This window comes from Vanellus vanellus (assembly GCF_965231255.1).
Source record: "Vanellus vanellus genome assembly, chromosome: 7".
Lineage (NCBI taxonomy): Eukaryota > Metazoa > Chordata > Aves > Charadriiformes > Charadriidae > Vanellus > Vanellus vanellus.
Genome location: NC_138912.1, coordinates 18594238 through 18606180, shown reverse-complemented (window position 1 = coordinate 18606180; position 11943 = coordinate 18594238). Strand labels below are relative to the sequence as shown.

Below are 11943 nucleotides of genomic sequence, written 5' to 3'. Positions count from 1 at the left end.
TAATTCAGCAGGGCCTAGATATAAACCAAAAGCTATTAGATAGAAGCAAGGGGCTGTGGTATGCTTTTTCAATTAAGTCAGCAAGCTGAGAAAACCAAGACCTACCATCATTCCACTGCAAATTCAGATCTAACCCTGAAAAGATGCTTGTTCTGCTGACATTTTACACAGAAAAGCAGTGTATATTTTTGTTACCCAGATATATTAAATTAACGTCAAACCTATAGATCTAAAGCAGAAAAAAACCAGAAAACTAAGTTGGTGCTCCTCTCTCAAAATAGTGAGTCCTGGAAGAAGCTATTTCATTTAAAGCAGCATTAAAAAATATGACTTAACACAATCTTGGTAGATGTGTGCCTGTGCACATCTCCTCCTTAAACTGTCTCAGCTATACCTAGACCACTGCTCAGGACCCAGATCTTCATGTTGACACTGATCTTTTATCTCAGAAAACCACCTCAGAAAGTTACTGACCTGCCTCCTACCCGAAAGAGTGCAAATGGGACTGACTGCCTTTTGGTTACTTTTATCTCAGGAGAGATCCTGCGAGGGGCCCTCAGCTCTGGAATTTATTCCCCCTTTGCTCAAAAACAGCCTCCAACAATCTTTGACCCTCTGGGTAAGCTGTGAGGCCCAAATCCAAGGATTTGCTGCGGGAGAGGCATAAGAAAGGTTGGCATTTGTGGGTGTGGTAGGAAAGCATGTTGTCAATAGCCAGTTTAGTCCTTGGTTTATAATTTTCTCGTCTTGTGGCGGTTATCCTGTAAGCTTCACCCATGTACACTTAGGCTTTCCTACATGGTCATAAATTGGAAAAAAAAAAATGCATTGAAATCAGCCAGTGTATGAATGATTGTGTGTTTGTGAACAAAATGACCTGGCAAACAAGTACGTCATAAGTCACTTTTGCTAAAATGATCCTTCTAGCCTTGCAAATCACACACGTTCTGCATGTCTCTGGGGCATTAACAGCATTGACAAGCGAAACAGGATTGTTGGGACTGCTGAAGAACAAATGACACTTTAATTAACTAAGAATACTTAATATGTTGCCCTGCCTATGTTACAACTGCAAAGCGAGCTGTAAACACCTATTAAAACAGCACTATTATGTCCCACCACCAAACTTTTCTTTTCTGTCACCTTTTAAATATTTTAAGCTGAGATTCTTTAAAAGCTGTCTCTGCTGCTCTTACTCTCTGGATGTACACAGATTTGTTAAATATTTTATTTCTAACCCACCCACGAAGTTACATTCATTTACATAACTTAATGAAGGCTGCATTATTCATTGAACTTCTCATATAACATTTTTCATAAGACATTATTAAACAAGTGAAGCGAGCCAGTCTAGTAATGAGCCTTCTCTAAACTTGCTGCCAGTTATGTTTCCTTTCTCCTAATCTATCACTCTAATGGTTGCAACTAATAAACTTTTTGAATCTTTGCTGCTAATCTGTATATGTTTTGCATTGCATGCTGGATGTATAACTTGACAGAGAATTTACAATACAAACCACCTGGGAAACAAAACTATCTGGATTAACAAATGCTATCCAAAACCACCCACTCTTTTTTTGTTATAATAGAGAAGACAATTACATGCAACATAGTACCTTTAAGCCATAAATGATGTAACTAATTTGAGGCTGGAACATACCCTATTGAGCAGTATGTCCCAGATTTGTGACTGCTTTTTATAATTTCAAAAACATTGCCGAAAGTCAAGAGATTGGAGTTTGGTTTATGTGAATGTTCAGCAGAGACACAACCTCGCATAGGATTATATAGGCTTGTGTAGGATGCTGTTAGACTGTTCTAAGAATGATGGTATTTAATAGTTTTAAGGTAAAGGAATTCTGCAATGGGTTGCTTGCACTTGGGCTACTTAATCTGTATTTTGGACTAAGTCAAAAGTAGTTGGATTTTCAGGGAGTCTAAACAGTGCGCCTCACCTTGAGACAGATAGCAAATTTTGAGAATTTATACCTCATAAAAATAAAATCTAATACTCAAAAAAAAGAGAGAGATTAATCTAGGGGTCTAATTTTATGCATATTAGTTTTAAATGACTGGGGCATATTCTTTTGTCAGCATCCACCCTGAAAACCTCTGCCAATGTGTATAATTAACAAAACACAATACTGTTCTGTTCTCAAAGATGACTGGACGCAGATTCGTACAAACAGATTAAAAAATTTCCTATGGCACTTAGGAAAGTATCACTTGAAAGTCATGATGGACTATTTTACATATTATTAAGTATTTTTCTTGGTACCTCTCCAAAGGTTATTCTAAATCACTGACCAGAATAAAATAAGAAAACGTACAATAAATTGCAATGGGGTAGAACGGAGGGCAACCTTTTTGTCAGCTTCTCATCCTGCAAGGTCCAGAAAAAAAAATCCTGTAAAGGCACAAAATAAAATAAAACATCAGAAATGTAAGTGCAAAACCTCAAATATACAAGGCTTCAAATGATACTGTCCCTTCGATAGGATTGTTTATGAACCAAAAGAAAAAAATCCTTTCACAGCTCAGCTGCTGATAGTAACATATCCTAGTTTCACTAGGACAAAATAAATAAATCTGGTCAAATTATTTTTAATCAAGCAATATTTTTTTCCAATGAGCATTCAGCATTCATTTGCACTTTTTTGCCTTGCTTATATAACCAATACCAGAACTCGCTGTTACACGTTTTGAAATTATCTGAAAATACTATTGCCTTTCATCGAGAATTGATTTATCAAGTAGCATTCCTCAATGTCAATTTATGCCAATGTCTTTCTTTGATGTAATTTTTATTCAAGAATGGCTATAACTGCGTGTTGTTAAGAACCACACATTTAGCATCACATAAAGACTTCAAAAATCCTGAGCACCAGAGATGCTGCTGGCTGGCAGGAGCTATGGTTCACATGGGTTTAGGAGAAGCGTGGGTTCCAGTAACCACCTTACCCTCAGAGAAGAGCCAGCATGCTACATATAAATCACAGCTTTTTACTCCAGGACCAAAGCATAGCACCTACTGAATCACGTGTGGTTTTTTGCAGAGTCAAATTTTTTTTCTTTTAAATGACAGGTTAACTAAGAGAAGAAATATGAAATACCACAAAAAGGCCCAATTACAAGAAGCGAGCGAGCGCTCCCCACCAAATCTGACCCTTTACTGCATCTCGTTTGTAAGCCTTGGAGTCTTACCAGTCGCTTACAGTAACACATCGTAACACTTGCTCCTTCCTCTGCCTGCCTCCTCCATCCCCACTGCAGCACCCCAGCACAAACCGCTCACCCAGGGAGCTGGGGCAGGGACCTGGTGTACCTGAAAAACAACGGGGGTTTTGGCAGATAATTTTCCAGCAAGATCAGTTCCCAGGTCCTGCATAATAAAAGGAGTAGGGGCTGAGGGCACAAGAGCACATTAGCCCCTAAATAGCAACCACAGCCTTAGTGGGTGCCCACACCAGGCACTGCTGAGCAGGCAAAGCTACATATAATCATACCAGAGCTCACCTGAAACTGGTCTGCAGCCAGCATCTAAGCTGTCAAGATACAGCTGCATAAAGGAGATTAGCAGGGGTTGTAAAACCTGCTCAAGAAGTTGGGCAAATATTTTAGCAATTAACCCACACTGAGCTCTGTATTACTGCAGCTACACTGCTACCATTTCTTGGGACAGCTTGTTTAAAGCTAGCTCTGAGATGCCTAAATTACACAGCAGTGACAGACCATTTAACTACAGAGATAAATTATACAGGGGTGGTGCCTAACATAGGTTATATTGTCATGATTTACAACAGCTGAGGATATGCCCCCAGATGTCCAGACAAAATCAAATTAAGTATATGATTTTTTTTTCTCCAAACATAAAAGCCTTGCAAACTTGACTCAAAAATAAAAAAGGAAACAGAGAAATGCATGTGTGACCTTAGACTTACACTGTGAAAGTGTTTGTATTCTCCAGACAGCACTTAGATTGCCATTCTTTATAAAAAGAAAATATAAACTAAAATAATATGAAAACTATGCAAAAAGTTCCCACGCATAAAAGACTTCAATTAAAAATAAACAAAACATTTAAAGAATATCAGCAACTATTTGGATTTGCAGAATGTTGAAATGTTAAGGAAGAAAATGTTAACAAGAGATACCAAGACGAGAGTCTTGCTCTTCTCCAGACTTCAGATCACCTGCAAATCAGGATCAGGGTTTGCAGTTTTCTGTTACTATATTAGTAATAATGGGGTCGTAAACTGGGATTATTCATCAAATCCCTGGAAAGCATAATGGTCTGCATGGTACAAGAGGTTTGCATAGTAAACATTATTTAAGATTTTAAACGTTGCCAAGAAGACTCAGGCATAGTCTAAAAGGAATATCTTTTGTATTTTAAGACTAAAAGAAATTGAATATGAAAAAGTCTTGGTAGTTACACTCATATGTAGGTTGTATCTAAGGTCTTACATTAGAAGTTTATGCATTTAAAATGCTAGCTGGAAACACATCAAATATACTATAGAAACACTCCTTAAAAAAATCCAAAACGTCATAGATGTCGTTAAACAGCTGTGGCGATTTTGAGCAACTTAACTCCATCCATAATTTTTGTCTTCGGAGAACATAATGAAAAAGTGCCTGTTTTCCAGAAGCAAACAAAAAATTAAATTAGTCTATATGGTGCTATAAGTATTAGTGGCACTGAATTACATTAGTTTACTTCGTAGATGTTTATAAAGCCAGGCTATGTTGTTTGACTTTTGAGGGAAGACTAATAGGTGTAGTAAGGGGGGGGGGGGGGGGGGGGGGGCAGAAGAGCACAAAAAAAACTTATGGTTAAACCAAAACAGGGGTCATGCCTAGGGCATTTTATCTGCCCTGCTTACACACCCCCGGGGAATTGCATCTCAACAGTTGATTCCCTGTTAATCAATTCACATTAGCGCCTGCCCTTTAGTTTTCACTTTGCTGAATTCCAGGAAAGAAGTTCTTAAACCAAATGCATGCTCTATCTCTGACCTAGTCAGAGCTGTTGCATTTTGAGAAGAAAGCACAGCAGATTTTATTTGCTCTGCCAGCTGATAAGAGACACCTTCATAAGTAAAGATTCAAAAGTTTCATAGACAGCAGACTCAACACAGAACAAGACCCAGTGGTCTGCTTACACAGGTCAGCAGTAATATGGGAGGAGAGGACCTTTATGGAATTTATTTTTCCTCACATATTTTATCTAGCTACAGAGAAAGACTCGTGTTACACATTATTCTTCTACTTCCCTTTACTATCTTATTTACTATGGCTCGAGATTATGCACTTGATAAGAAGACCCGTAGCACTTACTATCACTCCATACTGTTTTCAGCGAGCGTGTACATTTTTGCACTGCTCTTGCCACTTACAGGTTAAAACATAAAACAATTGACTATTCACAAGTGAGAACCACGTTGGGGGTGGGAGGCAGGGGAGAGTTATAAACATAGAAATAGCTCACTCACAAGAGCAGGTCTGACTTTACATCCAAACCCTTTAGACCCATTGGCTAAAACTACTCTCTAGCATACACACAGATCTTCATACAGAGGATCATCAAAAATAAACTTTATTATCAAACTTAAAATTCACACATTAAACGTAAGATCTAGACAGAAATAATACTGAAAACATTCTCAAACAATAACCATTTTAGGTAATGTGGATGAGTAGCTAGTTACCATTGTTTCAAATGCCTTTATGAATATTTCTTAATACATACACCATCGTGAAATGTCTTCAAATGCTTAGCTGGCCAGCTTTCAATAAGATTTTTAAATAGGAGGAAACTTATTTCTATAGAAATAACATTATCTAATTATGAATCAGAGACCCATAATTGTAGTGCTTGGGGAAAAAAAAAAAATCATAGCCTTTTGAAATATTTAGAAGACATAAATAACTATTGTACATTTACAAGTTTAAATATTTAAAGGCCTTTGTTACTATAAAAAATTGCTATGTACATATTAGATGCTATATAGAAATCCAGCCGGAGGCAAGTGTTGAGCTCTCAGATTTGGCCGCTGAAACCTATGAATTTGGTAGGCAGATTGTCCACAGGGTACACTATGGGGCCCGTTTTCATTGTAGGAGGTCCATTCAGCAGCTGCCAGTCACAGCTCCGAGCCAACTCCACTGTAAATATTTTTAGAAGGACTTTTGCAAACTCTTTGCCCACGCAGGTCCTCAAGCCCCCACCAAAAGGAATGAAACTGAACCTAGAAGAATCCTCTGGAGATGGAGACATGAAGCGATCCGGGTTAAACTCATCCTTGTTGGTAAAGAGATCTGCCACATCGTGGGTATCACAGATACTGTAAATAACATTCCAACCTTTAGGGATCTGGTAACCCTATCAAAAGAAGAGAAAGGAGACGTGAAGCACCTTGCTGTGTTAAATGAGGTGAAGCATCAGCACAGGACATGTTGGTGCACCCCACCTCCCCCCGGCTTCCTGCAGGTCTCTCCAAGGCAGATAGACTGCGTGAAGGCACTAGTGCTTTGCAGCTGCGCTGCGGAGTCGAGCCCAAGCCCCACTTACGTTTAGCTCAAGGGTCTTGAGTGCAATTCGAAATCCTCCAGGAACAGGAGGGCTCAGCCTGAGGGTCTCTTTGATGACACAGCCTGTGTACTTCAGCTGCTCCAAGATCTCCATGTCCAGCTGCTTCTCTTGGTTAGGACCACACAGTAACCCCTAGAGAGGAAGATGCTGCAATGACTTTCATGGAGCAGGCGGCCGAGGCTCCTTGCACTGCAAATCAGCTGCCCCTCAGTGGTGTTTTCATGCCAACCCCCTAAAAGAAGGGCACCACCTGGGTGGAGGGGAGCCCTGTCTGGGACACCTCTCTTGGAGGTACCTGCTCACTGCCCACTCCCTTGAAATGGCTCTGGGGGAGACATGCACCGGGGGAGAAACACACCTTCACCTGCAGCTCTTTCCTCACTTTCTGCAGGACATCGTGGTGGAGCCCTAGGAAAGCAATCAGCGACGTGGCGGCACTAGCAGTAGTTTCATGGCCTCCAAACAGCAGCTCTGTGGCAGACTCCTTCAGCTCCTTACGCACCAGACAGAGGAATACAAAACGGGTCTTGGATATAATATCCCTACCAGGCCCACTCCACCACCATCTCACTGTGCATCGCTCCCAGACTGGAGCAGGCACCCAGTGGCCAGGATGGGGTGGTGGTGCTTATGGTCCCTGGGGACATGGCCCTGGTCCTGTGCTTCCCCATCCAACAGCCCAGTCGCAGCCTCTGTACCCCAGTGCACTACACGAGCTGGTTCATTGCATGGGGAGAGGGGGCTGAGCCTCCTGCTCTCTTCTTTTGGCCCCAAAAGATAAGCATGCTGCTGAGAGAGGGGCTAGGGGAAAGGGCTGGATCTGGCCCTGGGGACCTCACCTGCATGTTGAGCTGCTCCCCATTGCCCTGTGTATGCTCCATCAGCAGTTGCAGTGCATCTTTGTAGCCACCCTCGGGCTCCTTGCGGGCCATCTTGGCACGGATGTTCTCCTCGATCTTGGCATGGATGATGTTGCGTGCCCGCAAGCCCTACCAGGCAGCAGGGACAGCACCGTGGGACTTGGGCCAATACTGCCATCCCTCCCATCCATTCCCTGCTGCCCTGGCTGCAAGGGCGCCCCTCTCCTCCCGGCCCATCAGGAGCCTTACCCGGTAGAGCCCACTGAAGGGCACATCAATGGGGAGGGAAAAGAGGTTGCGGATCATCTCCTCGAAGGCCTCCACCAGCTGCTGCTCGCCGTCGGGGCTGGCCTGGCGGGGCTGGAAGCCGAGCAGGATCCTCATGGCGATGCGAAACATGAGGCGCTTCACCTCGGGGTACACCAGCAAGCAGGGTCCGGCAGCGCCCAGCCACTGCGCCAGGCAGGCGCTCACCTCCTCCTGGATGACGGGCACGTAGTGCTGCAGGGCGTCCCGGGAGAAGGCCCGCATGATCACCTGCCCGGGAGGACGAGGAGGAGGAGGAAGGGGTTCAGAAGGAGCTCAGCCGCCGTGCCTGGGGTGGCCGCACGGCTCCCCGCCCGCCGTCGGGGCCGTACCTTTTTGCGGTGCTTGTGCTGCCCGTTGTGGAGGTTGGAGAGGCAGCCCGAGCCCAGGATGGTGCGCACCGAGGCGGGCCACTGGACGGAGACGAGCCGGTGCTCGCCCAGCAGGATGTGCCGCACGTTCTCGGCGCCCATCACCCGCACCGTGGGCCGCCCGAAGAGGTGAGTCTTGTAGATGAAGCCGTATTTCCTGCGCTTCATCTGCAGGAATTTCCGCCTCTGGACAAGGGAGGGGGCGGGGGGGGGATAATAAAATAAGTTTTAAAAAGGAGGAGAGGAAGGGGCAGGGAGCGCAACTCTTTCCCACCTGGGCACGGGAGCCCGGCGAAGCCGCTGCTCATCCCCCTCCCCTGCAGCCAGAGGAGGAGCCGGAGCGCTTCTCCGCGGTATCGCCTCTCCTTACCTGCAGCACCATCTGCAGCGTCTCCCCGAAGAAGGGGAGCCCCATGGTGCCCGGGGGCAGCGGGAGCGGGCAGCTGGGGTCGCGGCCGCTCACGCAGTACAGGTCCCAGAGCTTGACGGCGGCCAGAAAGAGTAGCAGGGGCAGCAGGAAGGTGCACAGGGCGCTGGCGACCAGGGCGGAGAAGCCCATGGCTAGGGAGCCAGTCCAGCCCGGCCCCCCGGGAGCTCCGAGTGCGCGGGCCGGGCTCGCCGCGGGCCGCCTTTTATACCCTTCCCAGGTTGCTGCCCACCCTACCTTGGTCCGATAAATTAGTTCACCCAAAGTTCATCTTTAATTGCGGATTGTGGCCTGGCTCCTCCCCCCGAAATCTTTAACTATTTGCTTTGCGCGGCGCATCCTGCCCGCCGCAGACGGCCGCCGGGGAAGGGAAGGTGCCGCCAGGCGCGGCGGCGGCTCGGGGCTCGCTCTCGCTGCACCGCGCTCACCGAGCGGGCTTGCGGGACTCCGCCGACAGCTGACGGCCGGCCACCGGCCGTCTCCTCGGATTTATCACCGGTGCTCGTTAGAGACCAGCAGGTTGCGCTGAGGCGGAGAAATGCCCCGCTCCCGGAGACACCGACCCCCGGGGGCGCTCCCCGGCCGGTGCCGATGCGCTCTGCAAGCTGCGGAGCTCCTGTCGCCAGCCGGGACCGGCGAGCGAGAAGAAGCCGGGAGAAGCCGGGCCGGACGGGGCGGGCGGTCCCCCGTGCTGGGGGAGCCCGGTGGCTCGGCGGGCAGCGTCGCAACTGTGCCGCCGCATCGGCGGAGGAGCCTCCGCTGTCCTCTGGTTCACCTCGAAAGGCCCGGCTTGTATTTCTGCCCGGCCGCGGAGGAAGGAGCCGCAGGCAGCAGTCCGTCTCAGCCTCCCCGTGCAGGTTCAAGCGCGGGTCACCGAGGGAAAGGGAGGTGAGCGCGGAAAGGAAACACCCAGCCCGCCGTACTCGGCTCCTCTCCGCGGGGTCCGCTGCCCGCCCTCGCTTGGGGCTCGTCGGCATCCCGGGGCCGTCGGGGCTGCCGCGTCCGAGAAAGGGCGGTCGGCACCGGCCGGGCACGCCCCATCTGCAGCCGGAGCGCGGAGGGGCTCTCCCGCAGTCGGCGAGCAGGCACCGGGGGTTGCTCTCCGGGATGGAGCGGCGGCTCCGGTCAGGAGGAGCGCGGCGGGAGCAGGAGCGGGCGGCCGGCGGGGCCGCGGGGAGGCTGAGCTCGCTGGGGCTCCCTCCGGGTCCCGGCGCGGGAGGCCCCGTCCGGGGGAAGGGGCGCCCGGCGCGAACCGGGGCCGCGGAGGGAGGGACGGAGCCGGGCAGCGTTCCGCTCGGCACGGCTGCTGCCAACAAACTGTCGTGCTCGCGTCTTATTTATTTTTTCCCTTTCTGTTTGTGTTTCCTTTTCCCTCCCTATTACTTTTTCTTTCCTTGCTCCCAGACAAGTTCAATAAACGCTGGAAGTTTCGTGTGTGTGTGTGTATCGGGGGGGGGGGGGAGGAAGGATGTCACTTTTAATTATTATTTTTCTGACAATCAACGCATCACACGGGACCCTCCCTCCTCTTACGATGCCTTGCCGGAGCGGGGCTGCCCGCCTCCCGCAGCCCCTTGCCCAAGAAGGGGACACCCCCTCTCCCGGGGGGGTGGGGTACCTCCTGGCCCCCGGAGGTGCGCAGCGCCCCGGGGTACGGCGGGGCTCCCGGCGGGGCTCGGCCGGCGCTGCCCGGGAGCGGCGGCCGCGCCCTGACCCGGCGCTCGCTCTCCCACTGCCGGGCGCTGACCTGCTTGTGACCTACAACACGGACCGTGACATCTGCGTGAACCCGGCCGGCAACCGCGCCAAGTTCACTGTCTATCAAAATAACGAGATACGGTGGCCTGAGCACCGATAATTGCCACAGGAAGGCTTTATTATCTCCCCAGCTGTGTATTCCCCAGCCATCGGCTCGAAAAGAATCAAATGGTAAAGAGTGAAAGGGATAATTAAAAACATCTTGGAAGGGGGTCAAGAAATTAACAGCCTAATATGAACAAACTTTGATTACAAGTAACAATTATTACACTTCATTTGTAAATGCTCGTGTTTATCTGCAAACAAAATCAGTTTCAAGTCTTTTTTTTTTTTCAAACTAGATTCATGTTACATTTTTCAGCGGGTGGCTACGGGACTCGTTAGCGCTCGGGGTAATTTTTAAGTGCGCTGCTCGAGGAGCCCTGGCCCTCCCGCACCCGGTGCTGGGTGCTGCAGGCCTGGTCCTGCCCGCAGCCCTGCCCGCGGTGGGAGCCTGCGTCGCCCGTGGGTCACAGCCACACCAGCAGCTCCTGCTAATTAAAGTTAGTCATTGCCACTTGCAGCCAACACCTACTGATTTCACCTCTGATAGCCAGAAAGATTCACCTTTCAGGACAAGGTCAGGAGGGGCAGAGGGTCTGGTTCACTACGGGGTCGACCTGCCAACAGCACTTAACTCAGCCCTGCAGTTCAACCTCTTCCAGATTTGACCTGTCACATTTGGGAGCCACATTTCTGCCCCAGGTAGGTGCTCGCTGCACAGCCCTCGGACAGCTAACAGTGGCACACGCCCCACCGCAGTGCCCCAGCATGGGGGTGCAGGACTGGCCAGGGCAAAGTCATTTGTAGCCTGGCATTGAAGCGGGACGATGGCAGAGATTCAGGGGACAGGGGAGCTCCCCAGAGCCTTTCCAAAGGGACTCTGTCCTCATGCCACATTTCTGCCCTCACAGGTCAAGCTGCTGCTGGTTCTTCACACAGAGCACACTGCGCCACCAGGCTCAGGATGCAGTGGAGGGACAAGGCGGATGGATGGTTTCCCCCACTGTTTCCATGCAGGACGCATGACTGAGGTGAAGCTGAAAGGAGCATATAAACACATTGCCGTGGAGTAAGGACCTGGGCCCAGCTCTGCTCTCAGTGAACAAGCAACAAGGCTCATTTCACTTTACATGGGAGAAAAATATCCCATGTCTCAGCAAGGCAGGCGGTACTCGGAAGACACTTAAAAAGGTGCCCTCAGCACCCAGGCTTAGCCCCAGGTACCACCTCCTGGATGGATCCACAGAGTTGCTGTCCTGGCAGAGGCAGGCTGTGGGAGGTGATGGTCAGTCTGGCCAGCCAGCCACCATGGCGCCTGTGTCACCTTGCAAATGCCCCATCTACAATGTGAACAGCATCATCAGGAACAGGGGACTTACCACCACAAATCTACTTAATGCCACAAAATATTTAAAATGTTTGTTTTCCAGATGTTTATTCCCCAAAGCCCCCTCCCCTGCTTCAGTCTGATCCCTCGGTCAGGCTGTGGCGGGGGAGTGCATGCTGCGGGGACCACAGAGGGGGCTTCATGGCAGACCCTGAGGAGCAGCACAGTGCTCAGGCACAATATACGCAGCTACTACT

General features: G+C 49.0%; 1 protein-coding gene across 1 annotated transcript; it reads right to left on the bottom strand.

The window, feature by feature from the left end:
- Positions 1–6043: 6043 nt before the first annotated feature.
- Positions 6044–8691, bottom strand: CYP26A1 (cytochrome P450 family 26 subfamily A member 1; the record flags this gene model as incomplete). Its single annotated transcript, XM_082486308.1, has 7 exons — positions 6044–6385; positions 6575–6727; positions 6954–7088; positions 7435–7584; positions 7705–7992; positions 8094–8318; positions 8503–8691. The coding sequence occupies 7 exons, from the start codon at positions 8689–8691 to the stop codon at positions 6044–6046; spliced, it is 1482 nt and encodes a 493-aa protein (XP_082342434.1).
- Positions 8692–11943: the final 3252 nt, after the last annotated feature.